This window comes from Halyomorpha halys, unplaced genomic scaffold (genome assembly GCF_000696795.3).
Source record: "Halyomorpha halys isolate HHAL.00 unplaced genomic scaffold, Hhal_1.1 Scaffold577.1, whole genome shotgun sequence".
Classification (NCBI taxonomy): Eukaryota; Metazoa; Arthropoda; class Insecta; order Hemiptera; family Pentatomidae; genus Halyomorpha; species Halyomorpha halys.
This window is the reverse complement of record NW_027113760.1, coordinates 1,088,763-1,111,753: the sequence shown is the minus strand read 5'-3', so window position 1 is coordinate 1,111,753 and position 22,991 is coordinate 1,088,763. Positions and strand designations below refer to the sequence as shown.

The following is a 22,991-nucleotide window of genomic DNA, read 5'->3' as shown; positions in this document are numbered from 1 at the left end:
AATAAAAAAAAAAAAAAAAAAAAAAAAACTCGTCATTTGAACCATATCAGACTATTTCAGTGAAAATAAGACCTATCTGATATAAAGACAATTTAATTGTACATAGAAATTCCGAGTTTAAACCAAATCGTTAGACTTGTTTTATTATGACATTGAAAAAATGTGAAAAATCGATGATAATCGTATGGCATCTTCGGTCTGTTGATTTTACAATAAACATTTCTGTCTCATCTTATGGACTATTGGGACCTCAAAACGTGTATTTCTATCGAATTCGAAATTTTGCACGATGGCGATACTTTATTTTACTATATATTCTATAAATAAGTTAAAGAAAAAATTGCTCACATTTGAAAGAATAAGGTTTTTGGTTGAGTAAACTGAATTTTTTTCCTATGACAAGGTAAGAAACGTCCCACCTTAACGTCTTAACTTCAATCACCCTGAAATGTTTTGAGCACATTAAAATAAAGTTATCCTTGATGGTTATTATCTTTCTCCACAAGATCAGCTGTATTCCCGGAAATATATTTTTTGAATGTATTACAATTGCATTATATTTGTCACAAGTTTTCTAGTAGAATCAAACCATATATGTCTTCGATATATAAAAATTATACACCTAAAATTTTAAAACATTCTAAAAATCTAAGGTTTTTATAGAAAGCGCACAAATAGCGAGTAATAATAAAAAAAGAACTTAGTACTGGTATAAATCTGAATCTTCCTTAAACATAATAACATATTGACTTTTACTCTTATGAATAAGCAATAAATTTTAACTGAAACCCAACATCTGCAATAAAAAAACCTTCCACCTTTTTTTTTTTGTATGTGTATATTTTAAGCTATATGCAATTTTTTTATTCATTTCGCAACGAAACCCAAGGTTCTTTCTTTATTTATGAGTGATACAGATAAAGCTTTTCACTTATTTTGTGAAATGAAAATTCTATCAAGAATTATATCAATAAAAAAACTTACTTCTTGGAAGCTATTTTTTAATATTTTATGAGGAAAAGATAAATAAAATAAGATTAACTTATTTTATTAGAACAAACTGGTCAGAATTCCAGGTGTTCATCAGGGCTAAGAACAAAATTAGAACTATAATCAATAAAACGAAATACAGAATAAGAAGGTTACAGATAATTTTTGGTACAAAAATAGTATTGAAAAAAAATATACAGAGTAAGTTTTATAAGAAGATAAAATCACTTCAAGAATATAGTAATATTATAATTATGAAACGGGAAAGAAAATGAAAATAATATACATATGAAAATCCAGAAAGTAAACATTTGTAAAATTTAATTTTTTTTTAAAATTAAAGTTAAGAAAAAAGTGAAAAGGAAGATGTATACGTAATAAATAAAATAAGGTCTACTTGTTCGTCTTGTTCATTAATCGCACCCAAAACCATTTGTTCCACATATAATTAATATCCACGGTCCACAACTAACCCATTATTTTAATATTTCTGAAATATTGTTTTGAGAACTTTTTCTAAAAGTAACTTTACAATCGCTAAATTAGCCCATGAAGGATCCTCGCCTCTCCTCCACTCTTCCCTGTCCTTGGATACCTTCCTCTATTTGCTAGTCTCTACAGCCAGGAGTGCTAGGTCCACTTTACTTCTTCCTGCCTGAGCGACCTCGGTCTTCTCCTCTTCCTCCTTCCCTTATTTACTTAATGGTAGGCACAAACCCAGGCAACTTATATCACTCATTCGAAATAATTGATAAATGAAAAAGTATTTATTTTACATTAAATTACAGGTTACCTGGACGTACGGAGTTGAGCTATGGGGCTCCACTAAACCATCGAATTCCTCTAGAATCCAATCCTAATAGTCCAAAACTTCGTAAAATCCTTAATGCTCCATACGTTGTCACAAATCAAATCATTCATCAGGATCTCAATGTCCCATATGTTGCTGATTTGGCCAGAACCAGATACCAATCCTTCCATGATAAACTTCCCAACCACCTAAACCAACTCGTTTCTAATCTGGCTTCTCCTTTACTACCTAACAATCCTTCTAGGCGTCTGAAAAGAAGATGGCCTCGAGATCTTCTCCTTTAGAAATATTTTTGGTGTTCTATCAATGGTAGATTCTCCACATGTTTTTATCATGTAATAATATCACTTACAGCAAATTTACTTGATGTGTATATATGTATACAGTTGTAAATAACAATAAATAAATTATTTCAAAAAAAAATTACTGGTTATTTAATTTTCTAATGTTTCTGTTGGCAGGAGGCAGACATGGCAATAGCTTCGATGACAATCACGTCCGAGAGAGAGCGAGTGATAGACTTCAGCAAACCTTTCATGTACCTCGGGATCAGCATCATGATCAAGAAGCCGGTGAAGCAGAAGCCCGGAGTGTTCAGCTTCCTCAACCCTCTGTCCAAAGAGATCTGGGTCTGCGTCATATTCTCCTATATTGGTGTCTCCATCGTGCTCTTCATCGTGTCTAGATTCTCTCCCTATGAGTGGAGGCTCCTGTCCTATGATGATCCTCATCATCACAGTCTTCATGCAACGTCTTCTTCTTCTAATGTTTTAGCCAACGACTTCTCGGTTCTCAACAGCCTTTGGTTCGCTTTAGGGGCGTTCATGCAACAGGGCTGCGACATTTCCCCTAGGTAAGTGTCAGGCAATCAATTAGAAAAGCGTAATATGATTTTTAAACCGAAGAGAAACCCATGCTGTTTAGAAATCAAGGAACATGTAAGAGTCGATTGCATTAATGTTTAAAAAATTATAAATTGATAAGTAGATAACCAGAATTTCAAAGAAAAAATAAGTCATATCCAAATACATTGTTCGAGATTAAAATATTTTGAGTCTACCCAAAAGCGTAGTAGTTTAATTTAAGAATAACTATAAATTAAAAAATAATAATAATCCATAATATATTGCAGAATTGTTATATGACAGGAGAGCGTGAGAAAATAATATTATACATAAAATAATACTAATCTCAGAAAGAGAGGCTAAAAGTGTACGAAGGGATATCAAAGATTTATGCAAATACGTTTATTTTTTACACTACGATGTGGGCATTTCACTCACTGGAATAGTGAAAATTAAAACGAAGTGTATGAATATATCACGAGTGGTGGAATATTTAGTATAGTTGAATAGATACTATAGGAAAAATCCTACGTAAATTTCCCAAGGGTATATAAAAATGAAGAATGGATTCAAAAATTATGATGTAATATACTTGGAATTTTGCGTAATTATTTTTGATATCCATTTACAATTTACTAAACTTAATACGAAAATCTGAAAAAAAAAATTATTTATGAACGAGTTTCAAATACGACCATTAAAATTTCACAAATCTCTTCCTAAATTTACAGAAGAGATGTCAATAGTATCTGTGACGTAAACATTTTTCAAAACAAAGCATTCAAAGTTTTCCTTGTAGGCTCAAAATTTACAGAAGTATGGAGCTTTTGTTAATTCAATACTCTTAGTTTTTTTTTGTTTTCTTTTCATTGTGAATCTGGAATAACTGGACGAAGAAAGGCCTGATTTAAGCTGTACTGAGCGATACAAAGGAACCAGCGGACCGTTCTTCTCCTTAAAGGCAGCAGAATGAACTATTTCCTTTGTGTTTGCCGTACCTTCAGTCGGCAAGACTGAGTCCTCCTCGTTAAGAGAGAGGCACTCGTTAAAGTTGGGATTGCGACTGCGGCTAGACGCCGCCACTGTCCTTCCTCTTCCTGAATCATTGGACCGAGGCCATCATCGATTTCGGTTTCGCTAAAGGAATAATTCGAGTCTTTCAACGAATCTTATCTGATACAGTTCACGAACTTGATTTTCATTGATGTTTCTACCAAGGATTTGATAAAAGGAAAAGATTATTTTATTAATAAATTATAAGCCTGTAATGTGGCGACTCGTACACTCCGTGCGCTTCAATGTTAAAAACTTGGAAAATTCCGAACTGAAATCTTCAAGCCCATACGAGAGGCAAAGCTGAACTCCATCCATCACTCCACGGTGCCTGTTCCCCTCCGTATCACAGAAACTAAAAGACATTGAAGACTGTTGAAAATTATTTTAGCTTTATTTAGTTTGGTTATAATCAGATAAAATAACCATTTATTGTAATATTCAATAAAATGTAGTGGACCCTCTGTTGTTTAATCCAAGATTATTGTAAAAAGGGGTTAACCTACTTTGTATCCCAAATAAATTTACAGAGTCCAACATTAACATTTCAAATGGTGCTTATGGTTAACCAAATGATGTAATTTAAAAATGTGTAAGTTTATGCTTATAAACTCCTATTGCTATTTAAGTTTGAAGAGATACGTCTGGCTGACGCACGGTGAAATCCTAGGAATTTGCAAATAACAACGTATTTTTAATACTTTTATTTATAGTCGTTAAAAAGTTAGAAAAGATCCCGCAAAACGTATTTAAACATCTATAAAATATGTACTTACTCAATTTTAAAATTTTCCATTCCTGAAGTCGGTATTATTTTTTATAGGCTTCATAAGTTGAAATATTATGATACAAAATGTTTAAGTATTTTTTTTATCTTCTTTCTATTAAAACTATGGCTAAAGTTGTAGGAGCATTATATTTACAAATGAAAAAGGAAAAAAAGTAATTTATGAAATTATTTTTCCATCATAAAGAAAGGGAAATCTATTGTATGAATTCACTGATTTTTTTTTTTTTCATTTTACAGTAGTAACATTAACTTCGGTTAATCTAATAATAATAAAAAGGTAGAGTATTATGTTTTGTGAGATAGTTTTTTCTCCGACTATGGGTAAAGCCGAGTGTATCGTCTTAATGCTGACCAACAAGTACTTCGAATACCAATTTAACTTGTATAGAAGGTACCTTGTTCATATTGACCGTATTTGCAACAGACCGCAAAACTATGCTTGCATAGACATACAGGATTCACCACCTTAAGGATCAACTCCTGAGGTAGTAAGTCTCTTGGGAGTAATGAATATTAGGTAAGTAGGAGAATATTGTAGGTGTTATCTGCAAAACCCCAGGATTTCCCCTCGCTTCCGCCGTACATGTCAGAGTTAAATAACTGAAACGCACATCACAAAGCATTTATTTACCACCTTAATTTACTTACACCTTAGATAAAACTAATCTTTGTACGTTTCAAAACAGTTATTTCTTTTTCGCAAAGAACGGAAATACTTCCTATGTATTTCATTTATATGTAAAAGAAAGTAAAATCTGACTATTGCCTGAACAACCATAGAAATACGAAAACATTTATTTCTCCATATAGTTAATTATATCAAATGCTTTAATTTTTTATATTTTACGTTATTTATTATTTGACAATGAGGGATTATTAATTTTATTTAGCACTCTCAGATTATTTTGATGATGATGAATCCTTGGTGATACTAAGGAACACTATCAAAATATTTATAGCCACTTCTGAGTTGACTGTAAAATTGATAATATAAACTGGCTCATCCGGTCAAATGATTTTATCGGAAAACTTGATGTAATATTCTAGATACCAAAAAATATTAATGCGAAAAGAGGAGACTTAGTTTAGAAAAATATTTAAATCGGGAAGCATTGGAAAAGTGACTACATTGACAAATAGATTGTTATTTAGAGCCGCTTTTGAGAAAATTGTAAAATCGATAATGTTAAGTGGCCCATCCGGTGAAACGATATTTTTTTTTTCCTCCTTTATTATAAATAATAATAATATATAACAAAGTATATATAAACGTAACTGGTGTCCTTCCTTTGCCATATGGCAATATAAGGGGTTGGGCTGGTTCCGCTGAAGGCGGGGGTTACAATATTGGCTCAGAAAAAAATTCGAAAAAATCGTTCAATAATAAACTGATAATGTACATAACTACAAAGTATCACACAATGATTTATTATTTGAATTAAACGATTTTATGGAAAACGTTGCTGTAATATTCTAGATATATACATTTATTAAAACGAGACTTCGTTCAAAATATTATTTAAATCGAGTGAAAAAGTGTCCAAAAATTGAAAAACAAACCCTCTCCACGCAAGGGTAGACTTACCTTAGGAACTGACACTTATGGCGAGAATATTGGTCATGAAAATATAGAAGCAAAACTGAGAACTTTTTTCCTTTAGCAATTTTTGATCAGATCGTCCGTTAACCCAGGGGAAGCTTTTAAGTTAATTTATATCTAATAAAGTGCTCTGTATATAAATTATTAATATTTCACATGAAACTGGCTATTAAACAATAAATAAGTACGGTTAAGTCGCGAAGATCTTATCAAATCATATTATTAATAAGAAAAGTTTCTCGGAAAGCGCTATTTCACATTATAGTAAATAAAGATTAAGCAACTGTTTTCCATTCCGTGGAAGTTTAAAGAACCAGCTAAGGTTCAGCTTTACACGCTACCAACTTTTCTGCTTAACAATCAAATTATAAGTTCTATGGCCAGATGAATAACTGCCCCTTAACCCCATAGCTGCGCTTAAAGCAACTTTTCTACTTATTAAAAGTTTCTGAAATAAGTTTGCTGTTAATATCTCGTAGAAACACCTAAAATACTACTGGGTCTCATTCCTTTTATGGCACCTATTTAACGTTTAACAGCATAACGTTGTACAACAATAAAAAACATTCTCTGCCTCTACCCATTTCAGTAATTCTTACTCACTCAATACATAAATGTGACCGATTTTTTCCGAGTCAAACGGGGACACTTCCTCTCTTTCCTTCTCCACCCCACCCGAAAAAATCAACAGTATTGGACCACTTCATTTTTACCTGTTAACGAGATTTTGTCTTCTTTGGGATGCTTTAACATTAAAGATTAATTAATTTTAATATAAAAAAAATTAAAAATATAAACATATAAAGAAAAAATAATTAAAACATCGATTTGTATACTGGTTTATTATTTACAATAGGCAGTATCAACCAACAAATAAAAAATTGTAGCCTCACGTTTCAAGATATGTAGGGTCAAAACTATGAATAAAAAAAAAAAATAGCTCGTTTGCGTCTTATCTAAATGACTATTGTATAGATTTATTATTCACAATTAGCAAAACCCATAATTAAATAAAACTATTCATATTGTCACGATAGTAACTTGTATATGATGGAAAAATGCTTATGATGGACCAGGGGCGTAGCAAAGGAGTACGGGAAGAGTACGAGCCATCGTTGGCTGCCTTCTGTTTCAGTTTAGATTACAATGGTGGACATTCCTATTAACCTTAACGCAAAGCTTTCCTTCGTAAGTGGGGTCTTTTTTTAATTCACTTTAGCTTTCAAGGAGAGTTAGGTTATGACCATCTAAAGAAATAGTAAAGGATGTTCTGAGACTTAACATTGATACAATTAATTTTATTTAAACAATAATCTAAGATTCATTTTAGGAAAAAAGAACAAACTGAGTAGCCGATAGTTTGAAAAACAAGAATATTAATATGTTACTTAAAAAACGAATTGAAATTCCACGTTTGAGTCCATCCTGATTTAAACAAAAAAATATATTTTCAGAAACCTTGACCCGTAGACCGTGTTTTTTTAACTATTTAATAAATATAATGATCAATCATTTGAACTTGAATATTCTTTTTCAAAAACTGTAAAACTTTTAATAAAAAAAAAAAAGGAAAGAATTTTGGTTAAATGGTTCTTTAAAATAAGTATAAATCCTAAAATTAGTTTAAATTTATAGATTCGTCGATTATTGACAAACAATTTTGATCTTGTATTTGATTTTATATCATCGAATGAATATCTGTCATTTTTAGATAGGATTTTAAAAAAAACTTAATACATTAGTTGATACTCACCTACCCATTTTTAGGTATTTTAATAACAAATTTCATTAGATATTTGCACGTATTTCCGTTGCTGTTCTTTTTAATTTAAGGGATAATGAAATTATATTTGATAGCAGTAATTATTTTTCTATAGATAGAATAGCATGCAATAAACAATAATATCCCCAATCGACGATTTAACATTTTATCGGAATCCAACTTATACTTGTAATACATAATTCAAAGTTTAAAAATTTAATCGAAAAGTGACAAAATAGTTTGTAAAATATGACAAATAATTTTACTCAAATTAATAACCTGGGCTGAATAACCTGCAGAACAATTTTAAATTGTTGGATGTGAGGTGTAAATTTAAGATTATCCTTGAGGATGACCAGGTTAGCCTAAAGGTTGGACATTTAAAGAAATAATAAATAGGGTTTCAAGACTTAACTTGGATACAAATAATTTTATTTAAGTAATAAAACCAGTCTCAAGAAAGTGAAAACATATATTTTAGATTATTGCTTATATGTTAAAATTTATAAATCCAATAAATGTTTTTAATACAGCGGAATCTATTTCAAGAATAAGTTTTTAATAGGTTGGTATATTTTTCTTTATTTTATACATAATAGTATTTCACAATCTGCAATCAAAGTACTAGTTTTATTAATCTACAATATTTCATAATGATTTTTTATTATTCAACCATAATTCAGTTCCGAGAGAGCTTGTTTTAAGTGTATACATATTTTCAGCTCAATGTTTCAATCAGATCAACTCAAAATATTAAAATTGAATTGTAATCAGTTGGAAAAATAAATAGTTTTACAGAATTTTAAATTACTTCTTTTTTGAGGAAACAACAAATTGTTAGATTGTGTCAAAATCGAAAGCCTCACTTATTAATACCATGCTCTCTTATCTAAAAGAAAAAAATATATATAAATAAATACTTTATTATTTTTTTGTTAGTTTGTGTAAAATTGATTAATTTAAATTTTGTTCTAGGTCAATATCAGGACGGATTGTAGGAAGCGTTTGGTGGTTCTTTACTTTGATCTTGATATCATCTTACACAGCCAACTTGGCTGCCTTCTTAACAGTTGAACGAATGGTTGCCCCCATAAACTCACCAGAAGATCTTGCATCACAATCTGAAGTACAATATGGTACATTATATCATGGCTCCACCTGGGACTTCTTCAGAGTAAGTAATTTATGTGAATGAACTGTACACTGTACATCAACACCAAAACAGTGCCCAAAATACACTACATACTCCAGAGTTACATTTTCTACGGAGCCAGCAACCCTTAAAGATGATTTTCCAAGGTGCTAAGAGATGGCTGATCCATACTCTTAAAATTATTTAGTCATAAGTTATAAAGATCCTTCAATTTGACCACATTTTCCCAAGAATGAGAGCAGGTCCATCAGCTGGAGTCGAGTTTATCATATAGAAACGTACTGTTACAGTGTAACATTATTTTCATAGAAGTCTGCCAAGCACACACCCATCCCAACTTGCAGAACCCCCTCGGAAAATATTTGCAATTTTGGTGCATTTTGTGTCACTTTTATTGCGCATGTGCCTATTTAAATCTTTCAGCTGATAGTTAAACATTAGGACAGATAATTAATAAAAAAAGTTCTGACAATAATCATCACAATAATATATATCCCCACAGCCTATCCCAAGACTCTCATAGCTCACCTAAGGTCTGCGGACCACCGGTTGGGAACCACTGCTCAATAGACATCATGCCCTACAGACACTACTATTAAAAATCATCAATTACTACGACATCTTCGAAATACAGGATTAAAAGGTCAATGATTTGTTCCTTATGATTTAATTTCAGGCTCGCCAGAGGTACTCACTTTTTGAAGTTATGGATTATCCCTGACTGTTGCTGCTATCGATTTTTTTCCTAAGAATCCTATTTTGATAAATACTTAAATAAATCCTGGCTGCATGCCATCCTGACATCTAGGAATCAATCATAATGAAGGTATGAAGAAAAAGGATGAAAAGATACAAAATGCATACTAAGAGCAACTGGTAGATCAATGAGTAGCCCTAGGATTGAGCAATATGACATATGATGAGAATGAATTGTGGATAGGCCACGTGTGTATTCACGAGGGGAGATTCTGGAGATGTATTTCTTTTCTTTTCCCTAAACCAAAATCTTTAAAAATTATGTTATTCATACCCAATAATATAAGGTATGATTTTGAGTACTGATTATGCATTTTGAATAATACTGGTGTATTACTTTTTTATTTTAAGTAATACTTATGTATTTTTAGTAATACTAATGTATTTTAGTAATACTTCTTCTTAAATCTTACTCCTCTCCTGAAAAACATCTGCAATAGTACCAGCTAGTATGAGCATTACATGCATTAGTTGCTGACATTTTCACATTTAAATATGTGTAAAATAGATCTTAATTGTTTAACAATGAATTGCAATAAACAAAAAATGCCAGAATCAAATATGTTAGAAGACATGAATTAAAAGGGAAGCTTCTTAGAAGAAAAGAAAGGTCTTAAAGAAATAGATACACAATAAGTTTATGAAAATCTAACAACTATGTTCTTGAATTTTGCATAATTTAGTTTATGAACTTAACAACTGAAAAGTTATTATCATGTGGTTCATCATATTCTTGCACTGAGCCCTTCAATTATGGTTGGAAACTTAACACATAATTTAAGAGATTAATTTTAAATAAAATTTTTATTTAGCAAAATGTTAAAAAGCATTTATGTGTGTTTCTTTGTGTCATGTAATATTCTTACACAAATATTAATGATATTATTCATTGAGAAGATCTTTAATATCACTACTACTATTCATACTTCCTGGAGCTTGGCCAACTGATTATAATATTTCTTAAAATTCAAAAAATGTAAACAATGATTTATCAAGTATTACTGTAGACTTTTTTCCCTCATTTGTTGAATGTAGTTAATTTATTCACCAAGTAACCCCTAATTAAATGGTTTTTTTTTACAGAAATCTCAGATCACTCTTTATAGCAAGATGTGGGAGTTCATGAGCTCAAGATCACATGTTTTTGTCCGCACCTATGATGAAGGGATTCGCCGTGTTCGACAATCAAAAGGAAAATATGCTCTGCTTATTGAATCACCAAAGAATGATTACATCAATGAACGTGAGCCTTGTGACACTATGAAAGTAGGCAGAAATCTGGACTCGAAAGGTTTTGGTGTAGCTACACCACTTGGTTCTCCCCTCAGGTACTAAAGATAAACTTACCTACATGTAAAATAAATCTCCATCTCATATAAATTAGATCAAGCATATATTTTTAATTCTACTTTCTATATAAATAGATATATCAGACACATTATGTCTGCAAGGTATTGTAATGTTTAATTATAAGGTTTTTAAATATCTAATGTAAACTTTACATTTTAACTACTCTGAAAACTTGTAAATAAACACTTATTCTTAAGGCTATCAGTTAAATGTTTTGTAGAGCTTATTATTTCAATACTACAGTCCTAAGCCTAAAAGACATATCTCAGAAACCATAATTCAAAGGAAACTAAATTACTGCCGATGTCTTTGTCATTTTATCAGGCTTGACATTTCAAGATATGTCTTATTTGCTTAGTAATTTTCTGTCAATTATAAATAACATACGACCATCTTGCTTAATAATAAAGTAAGATACCATATAAATAAGGAAAAATGAGATATAACTTTTAGTTTTAGGTCAAAACAGCTCTCAATAGATGGTCTCAGGCTGAAATAATGTTTCAGGCAGAAAAAAGTAATACTTTAGATGTTTTAATTTTTTAAGTTAATAATAATTTTTTCCCAATCAACAGCTTCCTTCCTTTTTTATACATTCTTGATAAATTTCTGGTTTTTTATATGCTAGACTGGTTTTCCCTCAGTGGTAGGTGTTCACAAAAAAATAAAATTTCTGGCTATAACCGTTTTGAGTTGTGATCCCTTCATTCTTGATTGAGGATATATTCTTTACATGTATTTTTATTTATGACCTTAATTTCTTTTCTTTTTTTAATCTACTATCAAGCTCAATATGAGCTCATTAGCAATTTTGTTCCTGAATATTAATTAACATAAAATATGAAGAAAAACAAATATACCAACATAATATTGTTTCAATATTGTAACAACTTGGTCTCAAAATATCACTTAATCACACAAGCTTGAGAGCTTCCATGATTTTAATCTTTTAGTTGAACAATAATGTTGAAGGGATGGGTGGCCTCATGATCTTACACTTTATATGTGATGGTGAACTTTTTAACTTCTTTCTCAACTATATCATTTTTGAAGATCGTCATTTCCAATGCAGGGCGCATTGACCATTCCTCACAAAGCATTATTTTGTAATCTTTATATAATTTATCTGTCACAGTCCCTCATGGATCCCCAAAGCTGGATTCAACATTTTCAAATAGGTTTTATTACTGATTTATATCAATGAACAAATCTGATAAGAAAATAAAATAAAATAATATTCCTAAGTGCTTATTTTTTTTTTTTATATAAAGTGAAAGAATTAATAATTACAATTTTTAATGTTGTAACTGCAACAAGATATATTAATGTAATTTCAGAAATAAAAAGGACAAATGATAGATGATAAATGGTACAGGTTTTGTACCAACTTTTTTATACCTGTTAGCATGGTGATGAGGGAGGCCTAAACATATTTTTCTGGCCTTTCTGTTGTTTATTAGGCCCCAATCACACTATTTGATAAAGGTAATTTACATCTTTCACTCTGATACAAGGTATATAACAGTGAACTACAGAGGAAAAGATTTTCCTACTTTAACAAACATAATTTCAGTACTCTTTTTGACATTTCATTTCATTTATGCATAAATGATTTTTCTGCAGTAGTTGATTTAAAGAAAAAATATCAATCTTGTTCAATGGTTGAAAAGGAAATAAGAGTGGGGACATCTTCATTGGTACTGCAGTTTGAGAATCTTTGAGTTAAAAAGCAATCAATCATCACATTAAAATATTATTATGTTGTACTAATTATTTATTCTATATTTTTATATTTGTGTAAAATTTGTTCTAATTACATTTAAAATTAGTATAACAAAATAAAAAAATATTTTTTAAAGTATATTTATACATAATACGATACATTATTTTGTATAATATTAGATGAGTATTTATGAATTTATATTGTAATAATGAGAGAGGCACAACAATTATTTTTATATAAAAAAAGGGGGGGGAAGCGACGCAACAATTTTGTAAACAATAGGGCGACATTGTAGCTTCAGAGGTTCAGAAAGGTTGGAAACCACTGTATTAATAACAAAGAATATAGAATTACTATTAGTATTAAGAGGAGAACAAGAATTTAAACAAAAAAATGGTATGAGACATCTTGTGATTCCTAGAAACTGAAGTATTTCAAGTAAATGCTTTGAAAAAGCTATAAATGAATTTTTAGACATTGTGATAGACAATACAATTTTTTTTTTCAGAGAAGTCGTAAATTTAGCAGTTCTTTCATTGATCGAGACTGGAGAGCTTGCCAAACTAAAAAACAAATGGTGGTATGATAGAACAGAATGTAAACATGGAGATAAGGTTAACTATAAATAAATATATAAATTTAATTTGATTTAATTTAGTATTTCTGTTAAAATTGTTTTTTTTTTTTTTTAACCAGGATACATCAAGGAATGAGCTTTCATTGAGTAACGTTGCTGGTATATTTTATATCTTAATCGGAGGCCTAATCTTGGCAATGGCTGTTGCACTTATTGAATTCTGTTACAAATCACATTCTGAAGCAACGCGGGCAAAGGTAATTTATTCATCTTCATACGAGAAAGAGATCAATAAACATGATTTTCTGAAACCTAAGCAAGCTGTTATGCATGAACTGAACTATTGAGTGGACTGATACAGTATATACCTTATGAAGTATATACAGTGAAATCGAGTAGGACAGATGAAAATTTTACATATTTATTTAATACACTAATATGTAAGATATTTAGATAGTATAAATAAATTATTTGTTATTCATATAATGGACATGAACAAGTAGATATTTTTTCATTATTGTATTTTTCAGTTATAAGATCAAGTAGGAAAAAAATCACCTAAAATTAATATATACATGAATTTTAAGTGCCAAAACTAATTTTATTTTAAATTATTATATAGCAAATAAAAAACAATTTATAAATAAATATTTATATTAAATAAAAGGACTTATGTAGTAACCTAATTAAGTATGTTTAATTATGATAAACTGAACTTTCATATGTAATCTAGGTATTTTAAATATTTTTTTAGTAATAAGTAAGAAAATTCCTATTGTACCATTCTATTAATTGAACTTATAACTAAACATAATTTGGATAAATTAAATTTATTTAAATTAATTAACATATATAGACTTAATTATATTTAAACTTTTAATTTATATTTTTCCTGAATCTAGTATTTTATTAGCTTAAAATTGTATCTAACTTTGAATTTTATAATGAAAAATTATTTTAGAGTATATGATTCCATTTCATGATTTGCACAGGTAGTTACCTGTCAACCTGTGACCTCATAGTCCACAAAATTTTGAAAGGAAAATATGATTCATGGGCTAGGGAATTAATACCCTTTCCCTATTTTATCTGAGATCCATCCTCTAATTATCCAGAGGATCCCATTTTATCTGATTATCCAGCCTCCCATTATTTCTATCCTTAATGACTATTTATCTGAAAACCCAAGTCTCATCCTTCGATGAAACAGTTGATCCATAGAAACAATATTCTTTGCTGTTTCCAACTTTAGATCTATGAATTTAGTTTTTCTTTCTTTTTTTTTTTTTTTGTGGAAATAATCTCTTTTAATATTGTACGTGTTTACCCCATTTTTAATTCTCATTTGGAAATTTATTAAAAACCAGCATTGATGATATTAAAATTATACAAAACATTATTTTCTGTTATAACGAAAATATTAAATCTAAAGAACACATTGTTAAAAATTGTGTTTAGTTTATACTAAGATCCTCAATAACCCAATTCAAAAACATCCCGGAATACCAAAGAAAAATGATGACAATAATGTTGATTTTCCCAGTGATGAGAAATGTATTAAGGAAAATTACAAATAATTACAGAATTAATGTTATGAAATGAACAAAACAAGAAATAGAGCATATAACTTACTATCACATTAACCATTTGTAATTGGAACAGCTAAAAAATGAAAAACAGATATCGAGAATAAAATGAAAATGTCAAATTTAAAAAAAAAAAAAAAAAAAAAGAATTATATGTTAAAAACTTGTTTACTACTTGTTTTTAACACTATTTACAAATGAAAGCTCTTCATTGATTGAAATAGGTAAAATTAAATTTGATTTAAGTAATATGCAATATAAGTATTATTTGTTATATCTACAATAATTCTTTATTGATCCATATTACATTAAATAGGCCATTAAGTTGTTTAAAATACTGGCCAAACTTTCCTTTGATCCTTGTATTCACTTTGTATAGATGTTATCACTTCCAATACATGAACTAGAAGCTTTAATTAAGCATTCAATCTGTCAGGAATTAGTTTTACTGCACCCTCTTCACTGAGGAGTTTTATTCTGTCTATCTATGGAACCAATAAGTATTGAAGAACTGTTTTTGAATATAAATTTAACAGTCTGCTTCATATGTGAATCTTATTGAAGAAAATTATAATGTTACATTTTTATTATAAAGATTGTAATGAAGTAACTAGATCCTATGGTTAAAAACAATGATATAAAGTACAAAATGTTGTTACACCAGTAATAATTGGACATTTCTTTCTGATAAAAGCTAACAACAAAATGAAATTAATAAGTATATTAATGTGACTAAATGAATCTCTGATATATCTTCTCCTATAACCGAAAGGTGCTTCTGTTCAAATAGTTATTTATACTTACAGATTCCATTATCCGATGCTATGAAAGCAAAAGCAAGATTAACAATTGGTGGAAGAGAATTTGATACTAGAGTAAGTATTAATCACAATTGCCATGCTGTTGAAAGAGAATACACAATCACATTTTAATTTTTCAACAAAAAAAAAATTAAAGGAACTGAATTTTCAATTATAATAAACTCAGTTAATTAATATTGTGATAGTAAGAAAATAAAGTGTTCATGTTCAATTATAGATCAATTATAAATAATGAATATATTTAGTTTCAATAAATATTTATAAAACCATTAAGTGAAACACTGCCTTTTAAATTTCTTATTGATGCTTCTATTTATTATAACACAAATTCATATATTTATGATTGTAAATATTCATAACAGTATTAATATTATTGCATGTATTATATACTTCTGAATTTAATTGTTGTAAAAATGGTATGACTTTAAATTACTTGAATTGTCAACTAATGAATGTTAGATTATTCTATATTTTAGTCTGCTTTTGAAATTGTGTCATTTTCTGATGGCATGGTATTAGAGCATAATGTGAACATCAAGTATGATTGAATCATTAGTTTTCTTTTTATTTCATTTTAACTCGATGAGAAGACTGCATTTTATAATAATCTATGTATCTCTCTTTTCTTAATGATCAAAACAATCATTTGTAGATATGCCTACTATTTGTTTATTTTATTTTTTTGTTTGTGGATCATTTGCATTCCTTTTATGTTCAGTTCTACGGGATAGACTAATAAGTTGCATGGCAAAGATGTCCTCAATACAAATCCAACGCTTTGAAAAAATTGTGAGTACAACTAACTGTCTACAATGATGCATGATCACATAAGTGCCACACCTTAATTACTAAGGGATAGTGATGATATATGCATAGTCTATATTCATGTTAACTCATAAGACCATTGGAAATTATACATTTTGAAATTTTTGATACTCATTACATTAAAAACAAGTTTTTATCCCAATTAAAAGTGATTGTTTTGTATATTCATTAAAAAAAAAAAAAAAAGTAAGAAGAATAAAATAAAATATCTCTTAATCATTTTCTCTTCTTTTCTATTTATCTTATTTTTTCAAACATCTGTTATTTCCTCATTATGTTTTTCTACTTTTACGTGCATCTGTAGCTCTAGTGGGAGCATGTGGCTTGGCTTATTTGTACATGCTTTAAAATAGTTTTAAAGTTAAAATATCTTTATTTGCATTGTCTCTATGAAAAAAAAATTTACATTGAGTCTGTGCTTTAATGGAGCTGTATTTTTTTTTTTTTTTTAATTTTGTTTGTTTTCTAGATACTTGATAGTACCGCTGAAACAATTAAGTAATGGTTCTAGTAGTTAAGTGATTGGAGTGTCTTGTAACATATAACTAGAGTGTCAATATATAATGAAAAAGTGTATACTTATTATTTCTTCATTATTAGTCATTATGTTATCAGAAACTCTTTCTCTGTCTCTTCAGTAAATGAATTTAGGAATTGCTTAAGACACATAATTAAATTAATGTGCTTACAAACAATTTCAGCATAGTTGGCAAGTCATTAATTTTCATTAATTAATAGTACTGAGTTGAATTTGTTTTTTTCTTATATGTTAATCTCAAAATTATCAACCATAATCAAGCATAAATTTAAATAATCAAATTCTGATGATTTGATAGATCTATTGATAAATTATATTCATAAAATATTTACTAAATTAACTTGTTTTAATAAATAAGATATGAATGATTGCATATATTTTTTACATTTCTCATTACCTTTAAATATAGTGTTTTAATGGTAAATATTAAAAATGTAATAAGAAAAAAAAAAAGGTACTATAACAATATATTTGACTAAAAAATTATTCATCCATGGATGTTCTGATGTATATTTATAAAATTAAAATTATGATGATAGAGAAAGAGTTTATTATATTGTACTTTAATTTTTTAATGAATTGAATTGTAAAGAAGTTGTATTTCTTATATATTTCTCTTAATCTTTCAACTTTCTCTATTAAATAGAATTTTTTTTTGGAAAAAACAAAAACAAAATGCACGTTAGAAATCTCTATGTCGACATTTCTGTTTGGTTTTGAAATAGAGAAAAGAATCCATGATAGCAAACTTCTGTTGTTTGATTGTTTAGATTTTTGTTAACTAGGATAATTTGTTTTCATACAGAAGAGAGAGACGCTGTTTCAGTATTATTCTTCGGGAAATGCAATAAACCAGCCAGAAAGTGACCAGATCCATTCAAACACTCATACACAAGTCTGATGGTCAGCGACAACTCAGACAGCAGAAATTTGCTGAAGAAACTTCTAATCAAGTTGTGTGATACTACCTCTTGTCACTCTTTTATGTGATCTCTCAATACAAAGTATTAGGGCATAAATTTAAAATTAAGATGTAATTATTGTTTAAAATATAACTTTTTATTATCATTTATAGATTTTTTTTTCACATTTATATTTTTAGAACACAATTTTGTTTCTAGTAAGTGAGTTAATGTATTAATAGTAAAAGTGCATTCTTTCAAAAGAGGTGTGTCTATAATTTTGGTATTATATTTTAATTATTACTAGATCATTGTTCAGTTTACCTCTTTTATAGATTTCTATTTAAAAAAATTATATATCATTGCTGCTCTCAATGATTTAAATAATTCTAAACATATAATTTTAGTTTTATAATGTAATTATAAATTAATTGCTGTGATTAATTTAAATAATTTGTTTAAAATATAATATGGATTCCTAATTGCTACATTTCTGTAGTTATTTGATGAATTTAAGATAAAATATATAAATGAGAATATCTATGCTTCGAGAGATCATAGTATGGAAAAAAATTATACTGATAGGAACAGTGAAGAAAAGTGCTAACCATTATTACGGCTGCTCAAGATTTAATTTCAAGCACATCTTAATGTATTAATCATTTGTGTTATATCAATAAAACAACATTTGCTTTCCTCCCCATTACATACATATAGGACAATAAACCCAATCCTTTTACCATTTCAGATGTAAATATAAATAAAAACTCTACATATTATAAACTTTCCATTCAATAATTTCTAAATGAAAAAAAAAAAAAAAAAACTATCTGTATATTTTTTAATATAATAGTTGTTAGATGAAATTTATACCTGATTTATGTAGGAATGTTTCAATGTTCAATGTTTCTTTCTCCACTTTTTCAAGAAGTCTATTGTAATACCCCAAAAGATAGGTAAGGATTTCTGATGAAACATTATATTAGGTTGTATATACTTTGATATGTAAATTAAAAACAGCCACTGAAACCTACCTATTTGTAACAAAATCATTCTAAATGTTTTTAATGTAAATAATAAATGTATGAATATTTATCTCGTATTTGTATGTTATAAGAATTTAAGAACCAAATCAGGTTCATAGGAAAATTTAAATTGTAAGTCTTCTTTGTACAGGTCATTAAGCTAATTTAAGTATACTCAATATTTATACATGTTGATGTTTTATTGTATTGAAATAATATTAATTACTTTTCATAATATGTATGTGCCATATAATTAAACAATTATTAACAGTTTTGTTGAAAAACTATAATGTTTTGTAAATAAATAAAAAAAATAACGTTATATAAAAATATGTGTATATTTATTAAGGAAGTTTCCTTCATAATTCTAATCTCACTAAAATGTTTTGCTTTGTAATATAAAATTTAACAAGTCATAGTTAGAGCCTCTGTAGAACTTCTTAGGTACTATACGCTAAAATGATTTATTTCAAGGTTAATGATTAACTAAATATAATTAATACACAGAAGATAGTCTCAGTGCAGTCTAGAAACAACTCTCAACAGTACAAAATTATTTATGTTTCGCCCTACTTTGAAGAGCTTCATCAGGGCTAAAAACTAGATACAACAATTAAATTACTGATAATTAATTAAATGACAATTAAATTACTGATATTAATATGTTTGTATAAGTTGTCTCCTTGAAAATGGCCTTAGGGCCAGAAAGCTAGAAGTTTTAAAATAAAAAGTTGAGAGTAAGTTTGGATCATTGAAATTGGTGTTATTATTAACATACAATAACTTAAAAATAAGAAAAAAATAAAAAAGATAATTATTACTTATAAGCAACTTCCCACCTAATGTGACACATAAACTCTTACTTTTACAGTAATCTTGTAACGCCAGTCTCTCCCTCCTTCCTTCAGCTCTTTTCAACCTACTCCACCTCTTTTTCAGTCTTAGTTCCCACCTTATATCCTTATTCTCTCTGAAAATTTACAGAAATCCCTACAATCCACTATTCTTTTCTTAAATCTTGGGCTGAAATATTTATTGCATTATAATATATGTTCATTTATTGTATAAATCTTTAATGAAAACACCTACACATGTACAAAGTTGAAGAAAGGTATAGACCTTTCTTCAACTTTGTACATTTTCTTTTCTTTATTGTACGATCTCTACATTTATCATCTTTTATTATATTTCATCTTTTTTATTAGTTAAATTTTATTTTTTAAATTTATTAATTATATATTAATGTAAACTATCATTAATTGTTTATTTATATTTTCTTTTTTTATCATAGTTTACTATGATTTTAAATTTAAATCTTTTGGTTTTAATTCACTTTTATATATGACTTCATTTAAATATATATATGTATATTTTTTTTTTTTTGGTTTTAATTTGCTTTTATATATTACTTCATTTTTTTTTTATATATCTTTTTGGTTTTAATTCACTTTTATATATGACTTCATTTAAATATATATATGTATATTTTTTTTTTTTTGGTTTTAATTTGCTTTTATATATTACTTCATTTTTTTTTTATATATCTTTTTGGTTTTAATTCACTTTTATATATGACGCCATTTTTTTGTAACAGTCATTCTCCGTACTCCACATTCCTCCACTCTTTGGCTTATTTTCTGACTTTTAGTTTCTATTATATTTATTTTCATTTCTCAAATATCTATTATTCCATTTGTTAATACTACACTTGTTCTTTATGTGCCTAAAATTTATTATTGTATTCATTTTTTATTTATACTTATTTTTGTACATCTTATTTCTATTTTCTTTAATTTACATTTATCATTTTTATATCATTTTTTTCATTCTATAATTGTTTATTTTTTATTTCATGTTATCTTATACTCTTGCACTGTTTACAATATTTTTAGTTTTTGTTTCCTGTTTTTAGCTCAGATGTAGCTAAGTCCCTTAAAACTGGGGTGAAGTTATTGGGCTTAATAAATAGTTTTGTACTATTTGAGTTGCTTTTTGACATCCAGACTATCTTCCTTGTATAATAATTTATATTTAGACTCAACTTCTTATTGTATTCTGTACCTTTCTAAACCCTTAAATTTAATTTATATCTTCTTTATCTTGGGCTAATTGAAAAATGAAATCATTAGCAAACAGTAAGTTTGTATTGTACATTGAGTTAATCTTTTCATTCCTTTTTCATACAATGAAAGGGATGCCAAAATGAATTTTAGAAACTGTTAGTAGCAGGTATCATCAATACATAAGTCCAAACAAGTTTGGAATTAATTTATACAGTTTGTCTAAGATGATGCATATTGCATTTTAATATGTATTATGCACTTTAATATTTATTATGCCTTCAGCAGTATTTATTTCCAGTAATTTTCGCTGATGAATTCCTTTGTATATGAAGTCTATAAATTAGAAATTTATAAAATAGAATAGAAACAGAACTTCATTCTGAGACATAATTTTTTCTAAGAAGAACAATCTAGTGTACAGAACAATTATCGTGTTATAATAATTAAGAGTTATATATACTGAAATGTATTTTATATCAATAATATACACATTAAAAAACTTATTAGAAAATTAATACTAATTATAAATAAATAAATTAAATGATATCTTCTAATAAACAAATCCTGAAATTGAATAATGCAAATGGACAAATGTATTTCAAAATATACACGCGTACAAAGAAATTCATGAATTTTTCTGGAGGATGGATGCATCACACGATTTCTGATATTCCAACATGAATGGCCTGAAAACTTGGAAACATGAAGGTTGACTGTTACCTTCAGTCAAGAGGAGAAGTGTAATAAATTTTCATCTAGCATAGCATAGACACCAGACTATTCACAAAGTTATTTCTGATAGTTCCATGGCTTGGTGATGGTAAATGGGAATATTTTTTAGTTTATTTGTTGTAAGAATCTCATTTTTCTCTTTTTCAGGATTCATTGCCTACATAAAAAAAAAATGTATCCATGAAAAAGAAATATATATACTAGCCCTACCATGTAAATTTCCACTCAATATTGGAAATATACTTTAGTATTTGCATTTGCACACAGAAATAATTATAATCCAGGTACATCAATCAGGATACATAATGGATTTTGGGTACTTTTTCTTTCTTTTTTTTGTGTATTTTAATCAACTATGGTGTTAGAAAAATAATAATAATAGTGCTACTTGTATGTGACTGACATAGCACAAAAATCAAAAGTCCTTTAAGGCTGAAATCACATACTTAAGGCAAGTATATGTCTGAGATGTGACCACAACTTTTTCAATAAAATCGACTGACATGAAGTACCACTATATTGAATTGATTCCTCATATTATTTTTTTTCTATTTTCTCAAAAACAACTTGAAAGATTTTGATTAAACTCAGTATATCAATGTACAATTGAATGTTTTTTAATATCATATAGGTTTTTTCCTCATTGAAATAGTTTGATATGGTATGAATGACTAATATTTGAAAAATCTTCAAAAGTAACTTTAATTTTTTTAATTTGAAATAAATAAACAGTTCTTGTTGTTGGTAGTATTAAATAATGGATGAATACAAAATATCAAGAAATTTGATGAATCACTAAAGGAGAAAAAAGAAAAAAATAGGCAGGAAAACCACTCATTCTTCCAATTGCTAGTGCATACTTACGATTTTGTTATACTATTGTATATTTGGCCAGAAAATAGTAAAATTTCTTATCTTCTTCTCAAGAATCCTAAATATGTATTTTAAACACAACACAAAAAAAAAAATTTCAAAAGTTTCTCCTTTTATTATCTTTGATTTTTTTTTTCCAAAAAGAGAAAATAGCAATTATTTGAACATAAGCCCACCAATCTACTCCAAACTTGGGTACGCAACAAGAATGGTGAG

General features: G+C 28.1%; 1 protein-coding gene across 4 annotated transcripts in view; it reads left to right on the top strand.

Annotated features, from left to right (window-relative positions):
* The window catches only part of LOC106684385 (glutamate receptor 1), a 46,958-nt gene extending 27,610 nt beyond the window's left edge, over window positions 1–19,348 (top strand). The window contains exons 2-9 of one of the 4 annotated variants that reach the window (XR_010844448.1): window positions 2,263–2,654; window positions 8,827–9,025; window positions 10,844–11,088; window positions 13,342–13,447; window positions 13,530–13,667; window positions 15,803–15,871; window positions 16,536–16,606; window positions 17,986–19,348. Coding sequence is in view for 3 of the 4 variants with exons in the window: in XM_067051087.1 (XP_066907188.1) it covers window positions 2,263–2,654; window positions 8,827–9,025; window positions 10,844–11,088; window positions 13,342–13,447; window positions 13,530–13,667; window positions 15,803–15,871; window positions 17,986–18,081 (1,245 nt within the window). In the remaining variant the exon portion in view is untranslated. Of the gene's footprint in view, window positions 1–2,262; window positions 2,655–8,826; window positions 9,026–10,843; window positions 11,089–13,341; window positions 13,448–13,529; window positions 13,668–15,802; window positions 15,872–16,535; window positions 16,607–17,111; window positions 17,436–17,985 lie in introns of those variants that run through there. The other 3 variants (XM_067051088.1, XM_067051087.1, XM_067051089.1) reach the window with 3 other exon arrangements.
* The last annotated feature ends 3,643 nt before the right edge of the window (window positions 19,349–22,991 follow it).